Source organism: Miniopterus natalensis, chromosome 2 (genome assembly GCF_054644295.1).
Source record: "Miniopterus natalensis isolate mMinNat1 chromosome 2, mMinNat1.hap1, whole genome shotgun sequence".
Classification (NCBI taxonomy): domain Eukaryota; kingdom Metazoa; phylum Chordata; class Mammalia; order Chiroptera; family Miniopteridae; genus Miniopterus; species Miniopterus natalensis.
The window spans coordinates 181,453,867-181,477,737 of NC_142082.1; the positions used below are offsets into that span (position 1 = coordinate 181,453,867).

Below are 23,871 nucleotides of genomic sequence, written 5' to 3' on the forward strand. Positions count from 1 at the left end.
TAATGCTTAGTGTATTTTGATTTAAAGTACCGAGCATGGAAGAAGGAAATTCTCTTCGGTTTCAAATGAACTAATATCTAAATCTGAAAATATTATCAAAGGCGATACCTTTTCTGTTTTAAAAAATAAACCACCCAAATGAATTTACTGATGTGAAAGATACTTGCTAATAAACCTGACAAAGAAAATCAAACCATCACTCTATTTTTGCCATAGTAATGAGAATCTGTAACAGGTTAACTCAGTTTTTGGGCAGCGGAACCATATGAGCTCTATCAGAAATGGCTACCAGACGATTCGATTTGATCTGAGCTCCCCTCGGAAGACTGGGGACACTGTGAAGTTGTGCTGAGCTGTGGGCTGTTCACACTCATGCTTACCAGATGGCTGTTGATGACACCAAGTTCTTGTATCACCATACTCAGATCTTCATGTAATTTGACTATTGCATTTTTTACCTCCCCCAGGAGACCCTGAATGGAACTGTTTCCTTCAGGCTCCCGAGGCAGGCCTTTGGTTGTCTGAAAACTAGAACAGGACATAGAGGGGAAATGGTCTACATTTTGGGTGGAAAACTCTACCCAATCACTGCTGGAAATACGACTTATCTTCTTTTCGGCAGAATCAGAGTTATCCGGAAGAATTCCCAGGAGATTGAAGTTGTCAGTTTCTTCATCAGAAGACATAGGGCCCCTAGGAACAAAGGGGCGATGAACCCTGGCTGTCTTGTCTTTATCTTTATCTTTAAAGGAGGCAGAAGAAGACTGTTGTTGGGACAGAGTCCAATAGGAAGGTCCAGCCAAAATCGGGGGTAAGAGAGGAGCAGATTTTTCTGGAGAGGCTGAGTCAGGAGATGACATGGACAGAGTAGAAAAGGATGTTCCCTCAGAGGTGGTTGAAACTAAAATGTATAAATGAGAGAGAAAGATTATGCAACATTCGAGTGTGAACACTAGCTAAAGCAATTTCACAGTGTAAAATCCCATCTGAAAGGCCTCAACATAAATACACTGCTCAGAATTTTATACGCTAAATAATCATAATAAACCTAAATAAACCCAAAGCAGGATATAGAGAGAATCTGAAGATTTTCTAAATGAAACTAGAATAAAATGATCAATATTCCTCTTCACTCTCAGATCCTGACTAACATGTTTTTATACTCCACTTATCAGAGAGAGCACAAAAGTGAAATATTCCATCCCGTTCTACTGGTGGCATTTTAAGTTGGCAATTAAGATAGAGAGGCTGAGAAACATGCAACTTAGATTCCTGCTCCATTTTTTTTCCTACAGAGAGTACTATGGCAAAATGAACAACCAACTACAAAAAGTTGTGAAACTAATTTTTTCTCAATAGTTAAATATAGTTGAGACTGAAGCCCAGTGCATCTGAGATCTGAAACACTAGCAACGTATACAATTCGTTTTTCCACCAAGAAGCTATATATAAAATAAAAAGCATTCTGAACCTATTTTCCATCAAATTAAAGATTTAATAACATTTTAACTTTCAGGCAAAAGCATATTAAATCTCTTTTTTCACATTTCATTCTAACTCATTATTGCCCGAACTATGTCCAAGGAGTACTGTGTTCCTGATGGTGTGAAAAGATGCTCGTGAAAATGGGCTTCCAAGTCAGAGCAGACGGGTGGCTGCATCCTGGGCTTCCCATTGGGAGGTTAACAATGTCCATTAGCACAGTAATTTACTCAAGTATTTCTCCAAATTTCTTGGACACAGAACTTGTCTCCTTGGACTTAAATTAAAAAACAACAACTTATTCCCTAAAGTCATAGAACAGGGAAATCAGCGTTTACCACTTAGCACACATGACTTATCTTCCTATATTATTTTATTTCCTTTATATATCCACGCCCCTCTAAACCAAATTGGACCTCTTGTAACAATTATGGCTGGGGTAGGCGGTTTCTATTTTCTGCTTCAAAGCTCTCTAGTTCTCAGGAAAAATTCCAATCACGGAACTTTTTGGGGTAAAATGAGTACTTTCAGCTGATGCAGTAGCAGGATATGGAAGGAAAGTAGGAACTTCATCAGCACACGGTCAAGAGGAGACGAGTACACTCGAGAATCTAGGTCAGCTTATCCAGACAGCCTGTCCTGGGATTGAAAAGGGTCTGATGGTAGTCGGCAGGCTAATGACAAAAGCTCAGCATATCTGCATCCTGAGTGACACTGCTACATTCTCAACTACATGCATGCGCGTCTGGATCACAGAGATCTGTCATCTGACATGTCCCTTCGCCATCCTCCCGTGTCAGCTCTCCCGTTTTCTCTACCCTGTGTATTTCTCTTTCTTGGTTTACTCTCACTTTGGAGTAGCACATTCTCCAGCAGGCACTGGAAAAGGGTGCAGAAGAGAAAGTTCTGAGAACTTGCATGTTTGGAAATGTCTATATTCCAGCCACAATCTTCAGGCTGATCCGTGGTGGATATTTTCAGAGCAACCAAACCGCAGCCTGTGCATCCCGCACCGCGTCCTGTGAAGGCCTGAGCCGGCTGCGTAGCTTTCTTCCTCTGTCATAACCATATCCAACAACGAGAAAGCGGACTCACCAGCTGCCCGCCTTAAGAGATTCAAGACCAAGGGGAAAGAAGGAAGACATGAGGTGTCACCGAGTAGAATTAACGTGGAGCTGAGGAAAGCTAAGAAGGACCAGATGCTGAAAAGGAGACCTGTCTGCTTGTTTCCCGATGGTACTACTTCACCACGGGAGAACCGCAACAGCCAGGGTGCTGTAAACTGGTCTGTGAGGACACTATCAAGGGCATAAAAGCAACAATTTGGAAAGCCAACTCCAAGCTACTCAAATGAAGAGGAAACTGCCTTCTAGGGACAGTCAGCCAGGCATAGACAACATAATTTGGGCTGGTGTGATTCCAAAATTTGTGTCTTTGGGCAGAACCAATTGCAGTCCCGTTCAGTGTGAATCTGTTTGGGCCTCATGAACGCTGCTTCTGGGACATCGGAACAGACCAAGGCTGCATTAGATGAGCTGCTATCCCAGCATTCATTTCTGTTGGCATCTCCCCACTCTCACGTCAGTGAACAAGCTATATGGGCTCAAGGAAACGTCGCAGGTGATGGTTCACTTTTCTGAGACTTGGTTGTCAAGCATGGGGCAGGTGGCCCACTGTTGGCTCTTCTTGCAGTTCCTGATACATCATCTTTAGCATGTGGGTTACTTAGGTACTCTTACTTGGACACTTTTAGGCTTTTGTTGCAATAAGAATCCTGCACCCCGTTAGATGCTGTTGAGCAGATTCTTCCTACTTAATTCGTCTCCTGCATCACAATGATTTAGAAGTATTAGCAGATAGCCGCTGGGCCATTTCTTACCTCACCAATCATCCAAACAGATTGAAATGGTCATGAAAACAGGAGTTGTGCCCCAACTGTGAAGCTCCTAGGAGCTAATGATTTGCTAATCGTGACTCCTGCCCTAAGAGCTGTAGGAAATATTGTCACTGGACAGATGAAAAGACTCAGGTTGTAATAGATGCAGGAGCACTTGCTGTCTTTCCCAGTCTGCTAACCAACTCCAAAACTAACATTCAGAAAGAAGCTACATGGACAATGTCAAGAGTCACAGCTGGCCACCAGGACCAGACATCGCAAGTCGTGAATCATGGACTGGTCCCAATCCTCACTGGTGTTTTCTCAAAGGCAGGCTTTAAAGACACAGGAGGAGAAGTGGTAGAACAGTTGAACAGATTGTACAGGTCATTCACTGTGGTGCAACAGAACCACTGATGAACCTCTTAACTGCGAAAGATGCCAGAATTATTGTGGTCATTCTGGATGCCGTTTCAAATATCCGGCTGCTGAGAAACTAGGTGAAACTGGGAAGCTTGGTATAATGATTGAAGAATGTGGGGGTTTGGATAAAATGGAAGCTCTACAAAACCATGAAAATGAGCGTATGTACAAAGCTTCATTAAACTTGACTGAGAAATATTTCTCTGTAGAGGCTGAGGAAGGTTAAAATGTGCCAGAAATCACCTCTGAGACTGTATGTTCCCAGTTCAGGGTGGCATTCCTGGGATTTGCAGGTTGTTGTGTACTATGGTATAAGTTTGTCTTCTTGTTTCTCTACTAAGAACTCTTTTTCAATGTGGTTTGTTGTTATAACGCTTTTTACAACAAAACTACACTTGAACAAGTTCCTAACTGTACATACTGTATGAAGCTTCTCCTCTCAATGGGTTTCTTATTTCTATGTGGAATTTCATATCTTGTAGTGGCCTGTAAATAAAGATTAAATTCTACCCTTAAAAAAAGGTAAATGTCTGTATCCTACTTTTAGGCTTAATGACAGTTTGGGTAGATAAAGAATTCTAGGTTGGAAACCCTTTTCTTTCAGAATTTTAAAGACAAAATTCCACTGTCATCTTGATTCCAGTATTGCCGTTCAGGAGTTGGAGTCGTTCGAATTCTCATTCATCATACATAATGTGGTTTATCTCTGAAGTATTATAGAACTTTCTCTTGTCCCCAGCTTTCTGAAGCTTCTCCATTTGCCCCTGCGGGGTACTACTTTCATTCATGGAGGTCAACTGAAAGTCAACTGACTTTTAATCAGGGAACTCATTTCCTTCAGCTTTAGAAATTTTCCTTGAATGCTGTAACTAATTATTTTCTCCTCTGTGTGTTCTCTTGTTCTCTTTCTGAACCTCCTCTGGTTCAGGCGTTAGATCTCCTAGACTAGTCCCCTAATCTTCTTATTTTTCTCTCCCACTTTCCCTACCTCCGTCATCTTTGTGTTCTACTTCCTCAGATATTTTATCAACTTTAGCTTGCAATCCTACCACTGACTTAATTTCTGCTATTACATTTTTAATTTCCAAGAGCTATTTTTTTTTGGTTCTCAGGAATTCTTTCTGTAACACCCTGTTTGTGTTTCATAGATGCAACATGTTCTCTTATCTCCTGTCTCATGTTCCATGTTAGAAATGTGGTTCAGGTGTTGGTGCTCCCTGCTTTCCACTTATGATTAAGAAGGGAGGATTACAAGGCTGACTGGAAGCTCTGAGTGTGAGTGTGGGACCTGCCAGCTTTGAACTTCAATGTCCGGTCATTTGGGTGGATCACTGGTTGGGGAACTTCTAACGTCAGTATCTTTAGTTCTTTCCCCCAAGGGGCTTAGGCTCTTGTGAGAATAGTTTTCCTACCTCCTCCCTAGGAAATGAAGATGTGGTTCCCAGGGAGCTGCAGTCTAGCAGGGAAAGGGGCTGGGTTTCCAGCATTCAGCATTTGTTTGCGCACGCTTGTTTAATGCTGTAGCGGTTGTTTCGGTACCCACGCTCTCCACTGTACCTGAGATCTCTCATTTCAGAGACCCACCATCTGCCTTCTCCAGAAAACACATCCTCAGACTTCTGCAGAGGGTGTGGGAGCAAGTGGGGATTTGGGGCAACTGTTCATCTGTTTGGCAAGGAGGAGAAGTCTAAAGATTGGACTGCACTTCAAATAGCTGTTTTTTATTCTCTCTCTCTAGCACCACCCTCCAACAGAAATATGTGGAGTAGGTTTTATAACCTCATTTAAAACATGAGGCAAAGAAATCTTGAAGAGGCTAAAACACTTTCCCAAGATCACAAGGCTAAAACAGGCAGGGGTGAGACTCAAATTCAAGTCTCTGATGTCATAGCACATGATCTAAACCACTATGTTACACGTCCACACCATCCCACTGCAGTAGAATTACTTTTACTCTAGTATAGGATTATGCTAAATTGTATGAAATTTAGGAGGCAGGCAGACAGGAAGGTGAGGGGATTTGATATCTTATCTATAAGGAATGGTTGACAGATATGCAAATCTTTACCCAAAAAGGCTATCCTTAATTATTAGAAGGTAGTCACAAAACCTTAGCAATATTTATATTCCATTTCTCAAATTGCTCGAGTTAGAATTGGGCTTAACAGATGAAAGTCAAAGGAAAACAGATTTTAGCCCAATTTAAAACACACTTTTTAAAGGTTCTCCACACATGAAATGAGCTGCACGGGGAAACGGTGAGTTTCCTGACACACATGGGGCTCATGCACAGCCTGAATGGCTATTTGGCAGGACAGTTTCAGGCAAGATCCACACACCAGGCAGACAGAACTATATGTCCTTGATGAGACTCTAAAATCCCAGGACTCAAAACATATCTGTTAAATTACTAAGAAACTATCCTAGAAATATAGTTCATGCTTGTTAGAAAGAATGATTTTAATGAGAAACACTTAAGTAGGCCAAGAGGAAATAACATTTGAGTCAAATAATAATATGGTGTTACCTTATATATTTGAGATAACACAGTTATGTTAGTCACGTAAAAACAATGTGGTTAAAATACCTGATTTAACAACAATTTTTTAAAACAACCTGATTTAACTTTATGCTAGTGGTTCTCAAAGCTGGTCCCTGAACGAGCAGCAGCAGCATTACCACGTGGGAATTTGTTAGAATGAAGGTCTTGGGCCCCACTGCAGACTGACTGAATCAGAGACTGAGGAACAGGCCCAGAAGACTGAGTTTTAACAAGCCTCCGGGTGTCTCCGGGGTGTTACCGTTTGAGGATCCTACTTTCCACTGTCCGTCCACCTTTTGTTTCCTTTGTAGCAGCAGTGGCTGACTAAATAGCTTCTCACTGTTTAGTCTTGCAGCTTTGATTCACAGGCTATGCGATGCCTTCTCCTAAGGAGCCACTTCATTTTTAATTGCTGAGCATCAATTTATTTTTGTTTCCAAATACTCCACAGCTGTATGAGACTCTTCTGGCTGCACTTGGGGTTCATCTCCCTGCCTGCTCCGGTACCCTTCTCTGGCTCACTCAGAAGTTATGTGGGTATCTAGTTAACATTCATCCCCTTCATACAGTTTACCTGCCAAAGCTGAAATACAGCAATTATTGCAAATAAGCTGCAGTAAATGGCTGTATTTTAAAATCTCATTGTGTGATATATGCACACCAATTAATGCTGCACCTGCCTGAAGACAGCACCAATAAAACTATCCTAAATGCTATGTTATCTCTAACTTTATACTCATGAGTAACACTGAACCATTACTATATTACAACTTTAAATTTAAAAAGCATTTAGAACTACTGGGTGCAAAAGTAAAATGACAAATATATTTCTAGAAATATTTTAGGACTTAGCTATAAATGTAAATTTTTCTGTAAGCAGTAGGTCCTTGGTCAATTAAATACTTTAAATGGTTCATTATAAACCACAGGGATTTCTTTTTCATTCTCCAATTTATTTCTTCATTTTTAAAATATGTTTTTATTGATTTTACAGAGAGAGGGAAGTAGAGGGAGAGAAAGAGAGAAACATCGATGAGAGAGAAACATCAACATCAATTGGCTGCCTCCTGCATGCCCCCTGCCAGGTATCAAGCCTGCAACATGGGCATGTGCCCTGACTAGGAATCGAATCAGGGACCTCTTGGTGCACTGGCTAATGCTCAATCACTAAGCGACATCGGCCGGGCTCCAATTAATTTCTTTCAATCTTTCTAGCTGGTTTGTAATGGCTGTCAAGTTAGCTATACACTTAATTATTCTAATTTTGTCCAGTGGTTAAAAATGTAATATTTTACACAAACATACATAGCAGTATTATTCATAATAACCAAAAGGGGAAACAACTCAAATGTCCATCAACTGATGAATGGATAAATAAAATGTGTATTTCTCTACAATGGAATATTATTCAGCCCTAAAAAGGGACAAAGAATTGATACGTGCTATAACATGGATGAACCTTAAAAACATTATACAAAGCGAAAGGAGACAGACACGAAGGTCACATATTATATGATATTATCATATAAAATGTCCAGAACAGGAAAATCCATAGAGATAGAAAGTGGATTAGTGGTTGCAGGAGTTAGGAAGAAGGGAAATGGAGAGTGACTGCTAATGAATACAGGGCTTTTGGGGTGATGGAAATGTACGGCTAGAGGAGTTACTGGGCTGTCTGGGGGCAGGGTGGCTGTGACTTCCCGGTGTGATAAGGCTCCCTTCAACATGGTGCTTCTGAGCCAGCCTGACCAGCAGCTCAGGGTTAGTTGGATGGTTTGCAAAACTGTTTCTATCAGTTTCCTGGTTTCTTTTAAGGAAACTGTTAATTTTTCTGGCTCTGGAGCCTTTTTGGTCATGGTCACTGAGTCCTGAGTGTGTGTGATGTTTGGTTTCTTCTCCTAGCAAAGATGAACTGAAAAATACAGAGTAACTGCTACTAAAAGCAGGGTAAAAAAAAAAGGAAACAATGAGAAACAGAAACAAAGGACAAAGCCAGAGAGAATGCTTACCATTATCCCAACATGGGAAAGCATAGAGTTTTTTCCTCCTAAAACATGAGAAAGGGAAGTCCAGCACAATCTAACACACTAACTGGGGCTCATGTGGATATAAAGCAAGCGGCCTGCCACCAGATCTGGCGTCTAAGAATCTTCTAGCTCTTTTTTCCATTTTAGGACACATGATAAACTATCTGATGGACTAAAAGAATGGTTTGAGTGACAAATAACAAAATTTAAACAGAGGAGCAGAAGGAACGGGCTGTTCTAACAACAGAACTATTTGTACCAAAAGGTCAAAAGGTTGCTGTAGCACATCCATCCCTCTCATTCAGTAAAAATATTAAGGTGCGTTAGGCAGCTGCCACAGGCAGCCTCCCTGATGCTTGAGATCTGCTAAAATATGAATGCGCAAGTATTTTTTAATTTGCCCAGCTCATTATCTGCAAAGAGTTTGTAACATCAGACCTGGACACTGCATATAAACAAATAGTTCTTAAAACCAGTAGATAGAGTAGAACCCTTTATCTGCAGGGGATATGTTCCAAGGCCTGTATTTACAGCTGACCCTTGAACTGTGCAGATCCACTTATATGCAGATTTTTTTTCAATAAATACTGTAAATATATTTTCTCTTACTCTTGATCTTCTTAATAACATTTTCTTTTCTCTAGCTTACTTTATTGTAAGAATATAATATATAATACATATACTATACAAGATATGTATTAATTGACCCTTTATATTTTCAGTAAAGCTTCTAGTCAACAGTAGGCTATTAGTAGTTAAGTTTTGGGGAAGTTAAAAGTTATATGCAGATTTTCAACTGCTCAGGTGGGTGTTGGTGCCCCTAACCCCCGTGTTGTTCAAGGGTCAATTGTACTGTTTTTCCTATACATACATACTTATGATAGTTTAATTTATAAATTAGACACAGTAGAAAAATTAACAATAAAAAATGGAACTATTATAGCAACATAGTATAATAAAATTTATGTGAATGTGGCCACCTGTTTCAGGGGATCCCTTGCTGCAGTTTCCATATGAGCTCAATGCTTTCTGATGCGACACACTGCCATCGGTTGGAATATGGTTTCTGCTCACGTCTTCCACCCACAAATTTAATGCCTTTTCCATCCTAATTAAGCAGTTATCGCTCGCTATGGCTGTAACTTTGGCAGTTTGAGGTGTGACAAAAAAACTAGCACAGATTTTTTTCCTTTTTCACAATCCACGGAGAGATTTGTTCTTACCATAGATCTTAGAAACCTCTGCATACGATTTCTCTTCTTTCCTTATAACAGAGAATTTTCACCTTTTCATTTAAGAGACACATTTATTGACTTCTCTTTGGCATATCTGAATTGCCAGCATCACTATTCTTATGCTTTGGGACCATTATTAAGTACAAGAAGGGTTACATGAACACAAGCACTGAGATACCACACAGTCCACCTGATCACTGGGATGGCTGCTTGGTGACTAATGGGCAGATAGCATATATATTATGGACAAGTTGGACAAGGGGATCATGAGTAAATGTCCTGGGTGGGATGGAGGGGGATGGCATGAGATTTCACCATGCCACTCAGACCAGCATGCAATTTAAAACTTATGAACTATTTAATAAATTGTTATTTCTGGAATTTTCCATTGACTATTTTTGAATTGCAGTTGACCAGTGGTAGGTGAAACTTTGAAATGCAAACCATCATCCCGAGTGATGCCAGCATCCATGGAGGTTAGCCATCCACCCTCATCTCATCATTTCTTGAATCCTCACCAGCCATTCCTCTGAGCACTCCCTAGAACATGTCATCACTCAGAACTGCCTCGGTCTGAAATCTTGTTTTCTAACAATTCTTTCCTTCTGGATTACTTCCAGCCTCCTCATTCCTTTAAATATATCCACCCTTTGGCCTGAGACAACAGATCCCACGATGCTTTTATTTCTCTCACTCTACCAGTGCCTGCCTGGCTCTGCCTCCTTTCTTGTCCAGTCTACAATCCCATTATTCATCACTTTAAACACTTGCTTGCGGTCCCTTTGCTGCTGTGTCTTCTGCCTTACCTGCTGCTAATTCCTAATCTGGAGTCAGCAAACCTCTCTGTAAAGGACCAGATAGCAAATATTTTAGGCTTTGTGGGACATACAGTGTATGCTGCAACTGCCCAGCTCTGTTGTAGCACAAAAGCAGCCAAAGACAGTATGTAAACCGATTAGTGTGGTTGTATTCCAATAGACCTTTGTTTATAAAAACAGGCAGTAGGCCAGATTCAGCCCAGGGACTGTAGTTCGCCAATCCCTGTCCTAATCCTATTCCAGTTTAAGTCTCTCCCTTTTTCATTCCTATTCCCAGGCTGCTCAGCACTACCGGAGAAAAGCACAGGACCCCGTAAATTAGGACTGCTGCAAATGACCACTCCTTCATCTCATCAGTGTTTTATCAGTTCCCTCTTCCATTCTCTAGAGTGGCTATGCTAATTTTTTTCCAGTCTCTTCCCAGCCATTATATTACTCCATACTCCTCAGTCTTGGCAGGTGACATCAGACAGTAAGATCTCGAGGCCAAGACATGCAATATATGGCGCCCAAAGGCTTAATGCATCTTAATTATTAAAATCAACAAAACCCTTTCCTCACATTGCTACATCCTTCCTCCTCCTTCCTTACAGGCCCTCAGGATGAGGTGACCCCCTTTCTGTTCTGATTCTAGGCCACCTCCTCCACATTAAGCTCCATCTGGGACTATCTCCCTCTATCTCACCCTCTCTTGTCTCCTATCTGTCACCCAGTTTCCTTTCCTACAAGAGCCTCTGAAGTGCTGCCTCCTTGTTTCACTGCCTCCATATCAATCCTCCACATTCCCTGACAGTAATTTTTCTAAAACATGTCGGTAAAGTCATTCACCTGACTTAAAACCTTTAGTGACTTGCTCTGCCTCCAAAATAAAGTCCAAATTTAACCTGGCATACATAGCTCCTCCTCATCTATTTTGGCTTAATCGTCCAATGTTTTCTTCTACTACTTTTCCACATATATTTCCCACTCCTTCTCCACTACGCTTTTAGTTTGCTTATTAAATATTGAGCGCCCCCGAAGTGCAAGGCATTGTGATTGGTGCTGAGGATATAATAATAAGTGGAAGTGATGTCTGAGCTGCCCTCTAAAGGATGAGTAGGAGGGAACAAGGGAAGGGGTGGGTTAGAAGTCAGAGGGAACAAGAGGCCAAAGGTGGTGACGCGACATGGTTTATTTGACAAATGGAAAGAACATCAGGCTGCAGAAAGAGCCAGAAGCTAGACTGCACAGGGCCAGGAAGCTCCTGGATCTTCAGGAACATGGTGAGCGGTCCACAGTTTAAGTGGCGAGTATTAGCCATCAGGCCATTCGGCTACTCTATGGAGAAGCAGCAGGAGTGCCACAGAATGTCCTTGCTAGGCCACAGCTCTGTATTATTCTCTGGCCTGCATGCCCTTCGGGAAGAACAGAAGTTTACTTGTTCCTGAGCGTGAGAAATTCTTGGGTACTTTTGGAAACAACCACAAGGAAACTCTTATTTAATGTGAGTTCTTTCTAATTTGTTCCCCAACAAAATCGCTCAGAACATGAGCTTCAATGGAGCACTTGTAACCCACAAGGAGGATCTAACTGCCTATTAGCCCTTAATAAAAGGCACTTTCCCATAGAGAAGTTCCTCTGTGTGGGGCAAATCGTAATAGCACTGGGTGGAGAGAGAAAGGAGGGAGCAAAACGGGGACGGGAGGCAGAGAGAAGGGAATGAAGATGCTTCAACAGAGGGTTTGTTCATGGTGGGTTTTTAGACTTACCCCATGTTGCTAAGGTCCTGAGGTTTTCATCACCCCTCTGAACGATGCTGGGCCTGTCTGGTTTCTGAGAGTCCTTATCGACTGCAGTCTCCTTCACTGGGTCAAACATTTTGAATGAGGGAGAGACGTAGAGGGTCTCCACAGAGGCCTGGTTACAGCAAGTCGAATCTGACTTGGATACTCTTAAATTTGGATGACTAGACTCCTCTTTACTCAATGACCAAAACGCTGGTGAAGTTGTTAATATTTCACATTTTTTTGCAGCTGACTGCTCTTCTAGAGGCATTTGTGAAGGGTTTTCTGTTATAGTATTCGTAATGGTGCTGCCTGGTTTCTTTCCTGAACTCACATTTGTCTGCAGAGATGGGTTTTTTTCTGAGGGAGTAGGTGCAGCATCTGTAAAATAACAAATAAAAAATTAAACTGAAAACACTCTATTTCAAATCTGTTGCAATTTTAATAAATCAAATTCTTTTTTATGCCATAACAGAATTCTCTCCTATTCAGCTGTTTCTGCTTTCTTACAATGTTCCTACTCTGCCTCTTTGAAGAGAGCCCACACCAGAACCGATGCCTCAGTCACCGGGTGGCTGCCTTCTCTCTTCACGAAGCACAAGAAAAGGAAAGCTTCGAGCAACTTGTCTTAAAATATTTTCCCTTCACCTACTTATCTGTCTCTGAAACCACTCTATTTTTAGTACCTTCAAACTTTCATCTTTTAACAAGATAAACTAGAGAAAATTTGCCATATCATACTGGTCTATCCTTACAGAACCGCCAGTCACAGAAAAAGTCTTTCTCTCCTGAAATAAAAAATGTCTTCTTGCCCCAGTGCCCCAACAAAGCCCATGAAAGAAAATCACTACTTTATGCACCAGTCTACTTTCAATGAATCCTTTCTCTACGTGGGAGAGAAGCAGCGATCTTTCAGAGCCGCTGTGCTGATGACTAAAAAGTTCCATTTGGTCAGGGACCTTTGTATAATTCATTCATTAATATCACCAAAGTACCTAGAATTCAGCAAAGTACTTGGGCTACAACAGACAAATAATATTTATTACAAATAGAAGGAACTGGAGGAATTATAAGGAATTGAGATGTAAGTGGGTCAGATACGGGAATGTCTCCTGAATCCATGAATCATGAGCCTGGTCCAAATTCCCAGGTGCACGCTGTTGTCGACACTCAGTGCTTTCCTCCTCGTCTGAAGTTGAACACAGAAAGGAGGAAAACGATCTCTAAGAGAGTTCCAGAAGTCAGAAGCATAGCTGGGTGAGTGAAGGCAGAAGGAAGATGACGGCATTCGAAGCTCCCAAAAGAGAAGAGGCTACAGGACTTGTGTAATTCACTACCAGGTGTTTACATATCACGATGTACATCAAAACACACCTCATCGCGCACATTCATACACTAGCAGCATCCCTTCCAGGCTCTGAGTTACTACAGAAAAGTAGATTTTCTTAGACTCTAAAAACCTTCCTTTCCATTTTCACCCACAGTTGGAGGCCATCCTGGGCAAGACCGCTGCTGGGATACCAGTTAAGACAATTTAGGGAACGCACATCGCTGCCTCTCCAGGAATTCTCGTTTCCTCAACCCGCTCATCTCCAAACTTTCTCATCTTTCAAAATTCAAGTATCGCCTCCTCTGTATCCTTTCCTCCCTGTGTCCAATTGTTGTCTGTCTTGCCATAACCTGTTTGGAGCCCTGTGAGTCATTACAACACTTCATCTCATTTATTACAAGGCTCCCACTCCCACCTGAAAACAGGCTCCTCGACGAGACCTTGTTAGGAGTCATCTTTGTATCCTAGCACCTAAAAGCCCTTCCCATAGGATGCGTTCAATAAATGCTTATCAAGTGAAAGGACAGACTGAAGCACAGGATAAAGAAAAAGTAAGGCCTTCGTTTGCCTAAATCTAATATAGTTTACTTAATAATGATGAAAGGAAACAGAAAATCGGTAGATGAAAACAACTTCTAGAATACTCCTAATTTGCATATGATCAAGTTGCATCTAGTTGGTAAAGTTTCTACTAAAATTACTAATATATTTCTAGTAGAATACTAGATTTACAGTATTCTAAGGACATGTGTGCATCACCATATTTACATAAAGGGAGGAACAAAAAATCTGGTAGAAGCTGCTGTACCAAGTACTTCTTTACTAACTTTTCTAGCGGTTCAGAACTGTGAAGTGACTGAAGTCCACCTGGGAATCCCTCCATCTGTTGCTGCTGCTGCTTTCAGAGGCAGGGCCATGCGGAGGGGACTGAGTTAAGCACACAGCTGGCCTCTGTACCTTGGATCCATATAAAGAACAAAAGCCCTACCTGGTTTGGTTCAGTGGTTAGAGTGTTGGCCTGTGGACTGAAGGGTCCTGGGTTCAATTCCGACCAAGGGCATGAATGTTGGTGGCAGGCTCGATCCCCAGCCCTGGTTGGGAGTGTGCAGGAGGCAACCAATCGATGTCTCTCTCTCACATCGATGTTTCTCTCTCTCCCCCCTCCCTCCCTTCCACTGTCTCTGAAAAGCAATGGAAAAAAGAACGAACAGCATTTACGGAAAATTTTCTGACGCCTAGAAGAACCTGTGGGGATCTGATGGAGAACAGCAATCAATATCGTCTTTATATGTTCAACACAAAGCACATAAATGTATACTCTGTAAACACTAAAGTGACTGTTTCGTGAGGGCTTCTCAACTTTCTCTGAGAGAGAATTTCTCTGAATTCCACTGAAAAGGCAGAGAGGAGTAGAGTGAATTAATTTGGTTGGCTTGCTTTACCTAGTTTCTCATTTTCTTTCCATTCAAACCTGAATGGCAAAGAGCTTTGTTCTCAAGTATCTGCCCAGCAGACTGCTGGATGGGAAGCCCGGTACTAATTTGAGACTACAGCCAGTTTTCTTTATTGTGCAGTGCTTTACACCTGCTAATATATTTGACTAATGCAGAAGGGACCTTAAATTTTGGCCATATCCAGGCTGAGGTGATTGCTCTTGATAGTTACCCTTAGGAAGCAGCTTAGTCTCATGTAAGACATCAGGCTGCGGATTTAAACATGATCACTAAAACCCTAGGGGAGAACAACACAGCAGCAACACGCCACCATGCTCTGAGCCTGAGGACGACAGGGCACAGTGATGCTACTGAAGGTACCGAAATAGTTTTGGAGGAGATGATGAAATCATTTCTAAAAGAGAACTTCAGATTTAATTCTGAGTTAAGAGACTTTGCCTATAGACAGGAACATTCCGTACTGGTAACTCTTTTTCACTTTTCAATAATTCCACTGCCTCGTTCCAGGTACTATAATCATTGAATATTATTTTATATTCCATTATACTGTGAATCTAATAATGGGGGTTATATTCCAAAGGAGCTATTGCTGTGATTAATTCTCCTGTTGGTCTAATAAATAGTATCCAATTACAGCTACAGAGCAGAGAGCTGGCAAGCATGACAGAAGATGGATCCCAAAATGTGTCTTTCAGTGGTTTAAAAATGTGTAACTGAGGGAGCTCCTGCTTTAGTAATTATGTTAATCAAAGGAAACAGGATCAGAAGATAATAAGGCCATTTTTAAGAAGCCTCAGTTATAAATTATTAATATAGAGGGATTATTTAAATTGCTCATTGATATATTGGTTTAAAGTAGACATGCCACTAATTTAAATTGATATTTAATGTGAAACTTAATATATTTGACATGAAAATCTTAATACATTTGTCATATATATACATACATACATACATATATACATATATATACATATATATACATATATATAATATATATATATATATATATATATATATATATATGAAACCCTAAATCATCATAATAAGTTGGAATAGCTATAATTTCCCTATGGTCTGTGTTAAGTGTATATGTGTGTGTATATATGTAGGTTCTAAGAATTTTTTATTGTATATCATTACATTTAATTGCACTATATTATATCCAAATATTAAAATAAGAAAACATTTGGAAACTGTAGCTATGAAATATGCCAAGTATACTTACTACTTTCAATATAAATTTGAGTTAAAGGTTTAACTTCTCATAGGAGAATAGCTTTATAGACACATTTAAAGGTGCTTTTCTTTAAAAATCTCTTCAAGTGGACAGCTGAGACTTTCAGGCCATGAAAATGGATCATTTGAAACAGGTACAGGATTCTCATTATTAAATTTTACAGTGATTATATAGTTCCATCAATAATAAAAACCATAGTTTTCTTCAATAGATTATCATTAAAGAACTGAGGCTGAAAATGTCTCTGGGAAGCTGGCGATCATTAATATCTCAATGTTTTCTATCTTTCAGGATGGAGTGTAAGTGGAATCTGGTCTCTGGCAGGCTAAGGTCTCCATGCTCTACAGAGAACACTCCGGGCCAAACAGACTGCCTACAGACAGGAACATTCCATACTGGTAACAGATGAGCTGGTATCTGAAGGCCAAGTGTTTGTAACTGTCAGACCAATCTTTATAATGACAATGACACCCTATAGGTGACTCTAGGAGAGTGAAAAGTTAAGCTAGATTGGGTCAGAGGTTTAATTCTGACATGAATGAAATATATGAAATGCTTGAATGGTACCTGGCACACAGTAAACGCTATGTAGTTACTGTAGGGTATTGTTACAGAACAATCAAAAGAAGTGGAATCACAAGGGAGTTCCTGCCGTGGGCCTGACTGGAAGCAGATGGGAATCTGAATATACCAGGTTCTCTCCCTTCCCCCCAGAAATCGTATATCTGTAGACCACAAGCATGATGCATGCCTTTGTGTCTTGCATTTAAGGCCAAGAGAACTGGTGCCCTGGGGAAAGATGTCAATGAGAAGAACTGTAATTCTTAAACATTTTCTCCATTAGATGTACAGACCAACAATAAAATGTCTTACTTCAATACTGAGTAAAAATCCTGTCTAAGTCTGCAACACAAACCTTTAAATATTATTTAAGTTATGCAAGCGGACAAAGTGCTGCTTCTCATGAAGCATGAGTACTCTATTACTCAAAATAAGCAAAAACGCACACACCACCAACAAACAACAAAACCTCAAAGAAACAAAAAGCCCACCTATTAAAACTTAATATATATGTCCCTCAGAAAACACTTCATTGAATGCCTAAGATGATATATTCCCTTTCTCTTCCCCCCAGATAGAGGCAGTTGTATGGTCCTTGTTTGATAGCTCTTTGCTTATATTTTAATAACTGAACTTATAGCACTGTATTGTAATTTATCTAAAAATACAAAAGCCACCCTGGCCAGGCATGGCTCAGCAGTTGAGCATCGACCTAGAATCCAGGAGATCAAGGCTCGATTCTCTGTCAGGGCATATGCCTGGGTTGTAAGCTCTATCCCCAGTTGGGGGCGTGCAGGAGGGAGCCGATCAATGACGGTTCTGTCATCACTGATGTTTCTATCTCTCTCTCTCTCTCCCTCCCTCTCTCTGAAATCAATAAAGATATATGTAAAAAAAAAAAAAAAATACACAAGCCAGCAGAACTGGACCAGCAAAACCTTTAGACACTGTCATTCACTGGAATTACAAAATACAGAAGATAAAATAACCACAGACATATTTAATATGTTTAAAGAAATAAAAGCTGGAAAATATGAGCAAGGAACTAGAGATTATAAAAATAAAACCAAGTAGATTTGACAAAGATCCAAGTAGATTTCTAAAAATAAAAAGTAAAATAACTGAATTTTTTTTTTTTTTTTTTAAATGGCTGATTTAAACAGCAGACTAACTCCAGTTGAAGAGAAAATTGGGAACTAGAAGATAGGTACAAAGAAATCATTCAAAAATACAGCATAGAGATCAAGGAGGAAAAAAATATGGGTGTGAGGAGTGAGGCCAAAGTCACGTCTAATCGGAGTTCCACCTCTCCTTTCAGTGTCGTCCCCTGCCCCATTACACTTCAGCCACTCTGCAAGACTCCGCAGCACACCAGATGCTGTCACCTCTGTGCTTCTGGGCTGGCTGCTCTCTCCTCCAGGGCTCCTCTTTTATTTTATTTTCCCTTCCCTCTTCTGGAGGTCCACTTATGGGGCAGGGCAGCCTGTGGGGCACAGCTCCCTCCTCTGAGCTCAGCTCTACTCTGGTATCAGAACAGAGGAGGGGGAGTGAGAGAGAAGTGCCTGCTCTTCCTCATCTGGGCCCTGTTATCTGTTGGCTGTTGTGGATTCTCTGGCTAAAAGGGCCTCCACGCCCTCTCTATGCCAGGTCCCCAAATGCTGGCTCTCTTGTGGGGTGAATGTGAGTGTACCCTGGGAGTCCCCTAATGTGGGGCATCCAGGTCTGGTTCAACTTATTCCAACCACCTCCCTGCTGATAATTCTCACTTCAGTTTAATCTATTGTTTAACCCATCCACATCTGCTGAGTTTTTACTTTCAAATGACTTTGTTTTCTTCCTTTCTGAAGGTTTTATTTGGTTATTTTTCAAGTCTGTCTGATCATCTGTCCCTCATTGATTCCATCTGTTTTCTCCCTTAAACATCTCACACACCGCTGTTTACTATTCCGCAGCTAATAGTTCGTAGCTGAAATGCTTGTAGGCTAAGCCTGTGCTTTGCATCTTTTAGACTCTGACTCATGCAGGCTTGTTCTCTTGTCTTTTGGGCTATCACTGATGCTGACATCATGCTTGGCTGAGGTTAATCTGTAAGAGTCCAGGGGTCTGTATAGAGCAAGAGCAGAACAGACTTTTTGGACACCTTTGACAATCCAATAATGAGTCACTGTCAGCCAGGGCAGTTATGTCAAGTGCTATGTCAGGACTGAGGTAACAAGAACGCCCTTTGGAAGTGGCCTGGAATGCCCAAAACCGCAAGTCTGGACACTTGGATAGGGGCTCCACCTAAATGCCTATATGAGTGGGACTGCTGTGGGCGATAAGATCTCAGAGCTCTGACCACCCAATGCTCAAGCTTGTCTGTACCACGGTCACACTCGGAGCCCTGCCCAACTGCACTTCACTGTACGCTGCCACCACTGCAACCACCACTGCAGCCACCTGGCTTGAGACCAATGCCTGCCTTTCCACCAAGGGACACAGCGGGTGACCTGGTAACTGGCACTTTGTGCCCAAAGCTTGCTCTGCTGAGTTCTATCTCATAAGCTCCCCTCTACGTGTAACTGTGATGCTAATCAGCTTGTTGGGAAGGTCTTCCCTAATAAACCTGGCACTGCGGAAAGACACAATGTGTTAGTGACTCCTTTGGAGATGACACTGAGCTCATGACCGGCAGGAGCAGGACTAAAGACCTAGAGGCAGTCTACCACCTTGAGCACTACACTTACGGCAGACTAGAGGCTCCACTTCCTCCTGCTTGGTTCTGGCCTTGGTGTTCTGTGATGCTGAACAGCAGCCTGCACAGAAACCTGCCCTGAGATTTCTTTACACTCAGAGCCCCTGCTCCAATCAGGTTTCAGTTCTCAGTCTATTGTGTTTGTCGGCTTTTGTTCTGCTTTGCCCTTAGAGATTTCCTTTAACTCCCAGGAATTCAACAATGCACTGAAAGGTATCTTTTATCCAGAATCTAGTTTTGTGTGCTCGTGTGTGTGTGTGTCATGTGTGTGTGTGTGTGTGTGTCGTGTGTGTGTGTGTGTGTGTGTGTTAGCAGCAAGAGGACCTTCAGAGTGTCTAGTCCACCACATTGCTGAAAATGAAGGAAGTCAGTAGTATAGTTTTATCCCGCAGAAAATGAAAAGCCAGTAAAGGCTGTTTTGAAGTTTTGTGTGTTATACAGATCACTGTGGAGATCATGGCAGACAGACAGGAGTGAGACTCAGGCACATGTGAATTCCCCATGTACACACATTAAAACTTGATTTCTCCTGTTAATCTGCTGCATGTCACTGAATTATTTGACCAGCCAGAAAGAAGAACCAAGTGGGAAAAGAGGAAAGTTTCCCATCCCTAACACCTCCAAGGAAGCAGAACACCTTTTTCATTTATATTTACTAAAAACATTTGACCTTGGCAAAACTGAGCTATCAGGGTTTGTAACTGCTGTGGCCCTTTGCTTATCTTGTCTCCATGCCAAACCACATGCTGATCCAAAAGTCTAAGGCGCTTCCAGAGCACCTCTGTAGTGCAATAGTGCAGCCATTTTACACACACACGCACGAGCACACATGCACGCACACACACGCACTATAAAATCTTTAGAAAGGAAAAGAGAACATCTGCAGGAGCTTAATCCACTTCTCAGAAACTAGGTCACTCCTTGTCTACTCTGCCCAGTCCTCTGAAGCATCCACATTCTGCTGTATGGAAGAGAGTAATACGAACTGGAAAAAATTAAGTACTGCTATTTCCATTTTGTTAAAACTGCTAACTTCAGGGAAAATGAAGCTGTAGTTTGAACATGTTAGACCTGTTGGATTGTAATCAACAACAAGGGAAAAAAGATTAGCTACTTACTAGTCCTCAGAATTTGCTACGGGATTGGGCATGCCTGGTGATGGCCTACATTCAAGGCGCGTGTGCTGCTTCTTTTCAGTAATGGGGTGCGCTCAGATCTCACGAGTGCACAGCAGACATACTACCACCATCTAAACAGCACAGCTAGAATTTTCTAAAATTATGTGTCTCATGGAAAGAGAGGCTGATTAAACAAGTGGGAGAAACAATCATCTATTTTAGTGAACTGATATTCGATAATTTCCAGAATACACGAATTTAAGTGGATGTCTCATAGGCACCTCAAATAGATACTTTATATATAAAGTGCAACTCATAATAGGTCACCCAAACCTGTTCTCTCCCCGGTCTTCTGCTTCTCACTAAATGGCACCCTCACTCACACACCCACTTCCCAAAGGCAGAAAAAGAGGAGTCATCTTTGTTTCCTCACTCTGCCAGCCAATCAATTATCAGGAGATTCCAAAATATATCTCAAATCTGCACACTTTTCTCCACAACCCCGGCCTCTGGCCCCCGTCAGGGTCATTTGGACAGTCTATGTAGCTTCACTGATCTTTCTGCTTCTGCTTCCCCCATAATTAATTCTCCCCAGGTTTATGTTTAAGTAAACACCAATCAGAGTATAGCACTCCTGTGCTTCAAAATTTGCCACTGCACTCATAATTCAGTCTGAAACCCCTCCCCATGACATGGCTCCTGCCTACCTTACCTTTCTGTGACCTCCTCTCACACCACCCTCCCCTCATGTGCTGCATTCCAGCCTCACTGGGCTCCCTGTAATTCTAGGAACAAGTGAACCTTTTTGCCCAACCCCCGGGTTTTGAAACTTGTGCTGTGTCTCCGGGTTCCTGCCACAGTAGAGGCAGATCCTGTTTCAGACCAGACTTGAAGTGATATGAAAGGAAAAGCTAAATGGATAATGTCTGGGTCAACACCAATGCCCGTGTGCATTCCCGCTCTATATCCTTCAACATTATTTCAAATGGTATGTGTCCTGAGTACTTCCACCCTTTAAAAAGACTCTCTTTAGCCAATATAACAATCCCGTGTCAACTCGGGATGAAGAAGAGTCTTCAAAAGATGACTCTGCTGGCAGCCAACCTCACTGGTGAACTTAGAGCCCATCTGCTGTGCCACTCATACTGCTCTTCTTTCAAAACACTACGATGAATCTTCTCAGAAGACACTTTGAAAGTATATGCAAAAATACAGAAACATCACTTCAAATGATACTTATTTAGCCAAGTAGCATTTAGTGGAGCCCATATTAGGTGGCTAAGCACTGGGTTAGAGACAGAGAGTACAATGATAGACGAGACGTAGGCTCCTTTCAACACAAATCATAGACTAGGACCTACTTGTGGCACCGCGGCTGAACACACCAAGGCCAGAATCACTGGTAAATCTGCAACCCGCTAGGGCTTCTTCAGGAAAAGGGTGGAGAAAATTGAATTCAGCCAGCATGCCAGTACACTTGCTCCTTCTGTGGCAAAACCAAGATGGAGAGATGAGCTGTGGGGATCAGGCACTGTGTCCTGTACAAAAACAGTAGTTGGTTGCCTGGACCTACGACATCACTTCTGCCATCACAGTAAAGTCTGCCATCAGAAGGCTGAAGGAACTAAAAGCTCCACAATTTGAAACACTGCTAGACTATAACAAATGGGTTAATTTATGTAACCAAAAAATCATAGTCTAATCAATGGAAGAGAACAGAGAGCCTGGAAATAAACCCAGGCCTATATGGTCATTTACTACAAAGCAGCAAGAATATACAATGAGGAAAGGACAGTTTCTTTAGTAAATGGTGTCGGGAAAACCGGACAGCCACACACAAAAGAATAAAACTGGACCGACACAAAAATTAACTTAAAATGGGTCAAAGATTTGAACGTAAGACATAAAAGTCCTAGAAGAAAACAGGTGGCAAGCACTGTGACATTGGTCTTGGCGATGATTTTTTGGATTTGACAACAAAAGCAAAGACAACAAAAGCAAAAATAAACAAGCGGGGCTACACCAAACTAAAAAACTTCTGCACAGCAAAGAAAACAATCAACAAAATGAAAAGGCAACCTACTGAATGGGAAAAAATATTTGTAAACCATACAGGGGTGTTTGAAAAGGGGTTAATATACAGATATAAAGAACTCCTACACCTCAACACAAAAAAACAAACAATCTGATTTTAAAAATGGGCAGAGGATCCAAATAGACATTTTTCCAAAGAAGACATAAGATGGCCAGCAGGTACATGCAAAGGTGCTCAACATCACTAATCATCAGGGAAATGCAAATCAAAACCACAGCGAGAGATCACCTCATACCTGTTAGAATGGCTACGATCAAAGAGATAAGAAATAAAAGTATTAGAGAAACTGGGCATACAGGTCTTAGTCTGGAAGGGCTGCTGTAACAAAATATGACAGACTGGGTAGGGTAGCTTATAAACAACAGAAACTTATTTCTCACAGTTCTGGAGGCTGAAGTCCAAGATCAGGGTGATGGCAATAGTCAGGTTCTGGTCAAGGCCTTCTTCCTGGCAGCGGACTGCTGACTCCTTACTATGTACTCACATGGTGGAAGGGGCTACGGAGCTCTATGGGGTCCCTTTTTATAAATCACTAATTCCATTCATGAGGGTTCCACCCTTGTGACCTAATCACCCCCCCCCCCCCAAAGGCCCCACGAATTCCATCACATTAGGTTTTCAACATATTTGAGGAGAACACAAATATTCAGACCAGAGCAATGCCACTCTGCCTAGGAAGCTCCAGGTTTATATCTGTTATCCTGGCATAATTATTCACTGTGCCCCCTTTTACTTCAAAAGTGTCATGGTTTGGACAATAAATTATGGTCACCTTTACTGATACGACTTTGTTTACCTTTCTGGCTTCATCTGGTGCCTTTCCTGCCATCCACTCAATCCTAAGGCCCTACTGAATTTCTCTCAGCTGTTCTGACCTGCCAAGCTTCCTCCTACCCCTCGTTTCTCACACACTGTTCACTCTGCCTATTTTCTTCTCTCCTCACTTGGTCTGTTCATTTTGTGTAGTAGGGAAAATAGTGTAGCGAACTATTTTTCAAACTGTGGATTACGACCCATTAATGGATTGTAAAATCAATTTTGTGGGTTGCATCCATTATTTTTTAAAAAAGTAAAACTGTCTAGAATAAAATAGGTCAGAGTGCATTGCCAATAACTATTGTTTGTAAAACACTGTTTCAGGTGCGTGTGTGTGCACGCACTGGGTCATGGCAT

General features: G+C 41.5%; 1 protein-coding gene and 1 pseudogene across 1 annotated transcript in view; one reads left to right on the forward strand and one right to left on the reverse strand.

Moving 5' to 3' along the window:
- Nucleotides 1–275: 275 nt before the first annotated feature.
- Nucleotides 276–23,871, reverse strand: part of ENTHD1 (ENTH domain containing 1) — a 64,070-nt gene continuing 40,474 nt past the window's right edge. Inside the window, exons 5-6 of the mRNA XM_087813810.1 lie at nt 12,152–12,547; nt 276–901 (exon numbers count right to left, since the gene is read on the reverse strand). Coding sequence (XP_087669936.1) covers nt 276–901; nt 12,152–12,547 — 1,022 coding nt within the window. The remainder of the gene's footprint in view (nt 902–12,151; nt 12,548–23,871) is intronic.
- LOC107531226 (importin subunit alpha-1 pseudogene) lies at nt 1,576–4,730 on the forward strand (annotated as a pseudogene).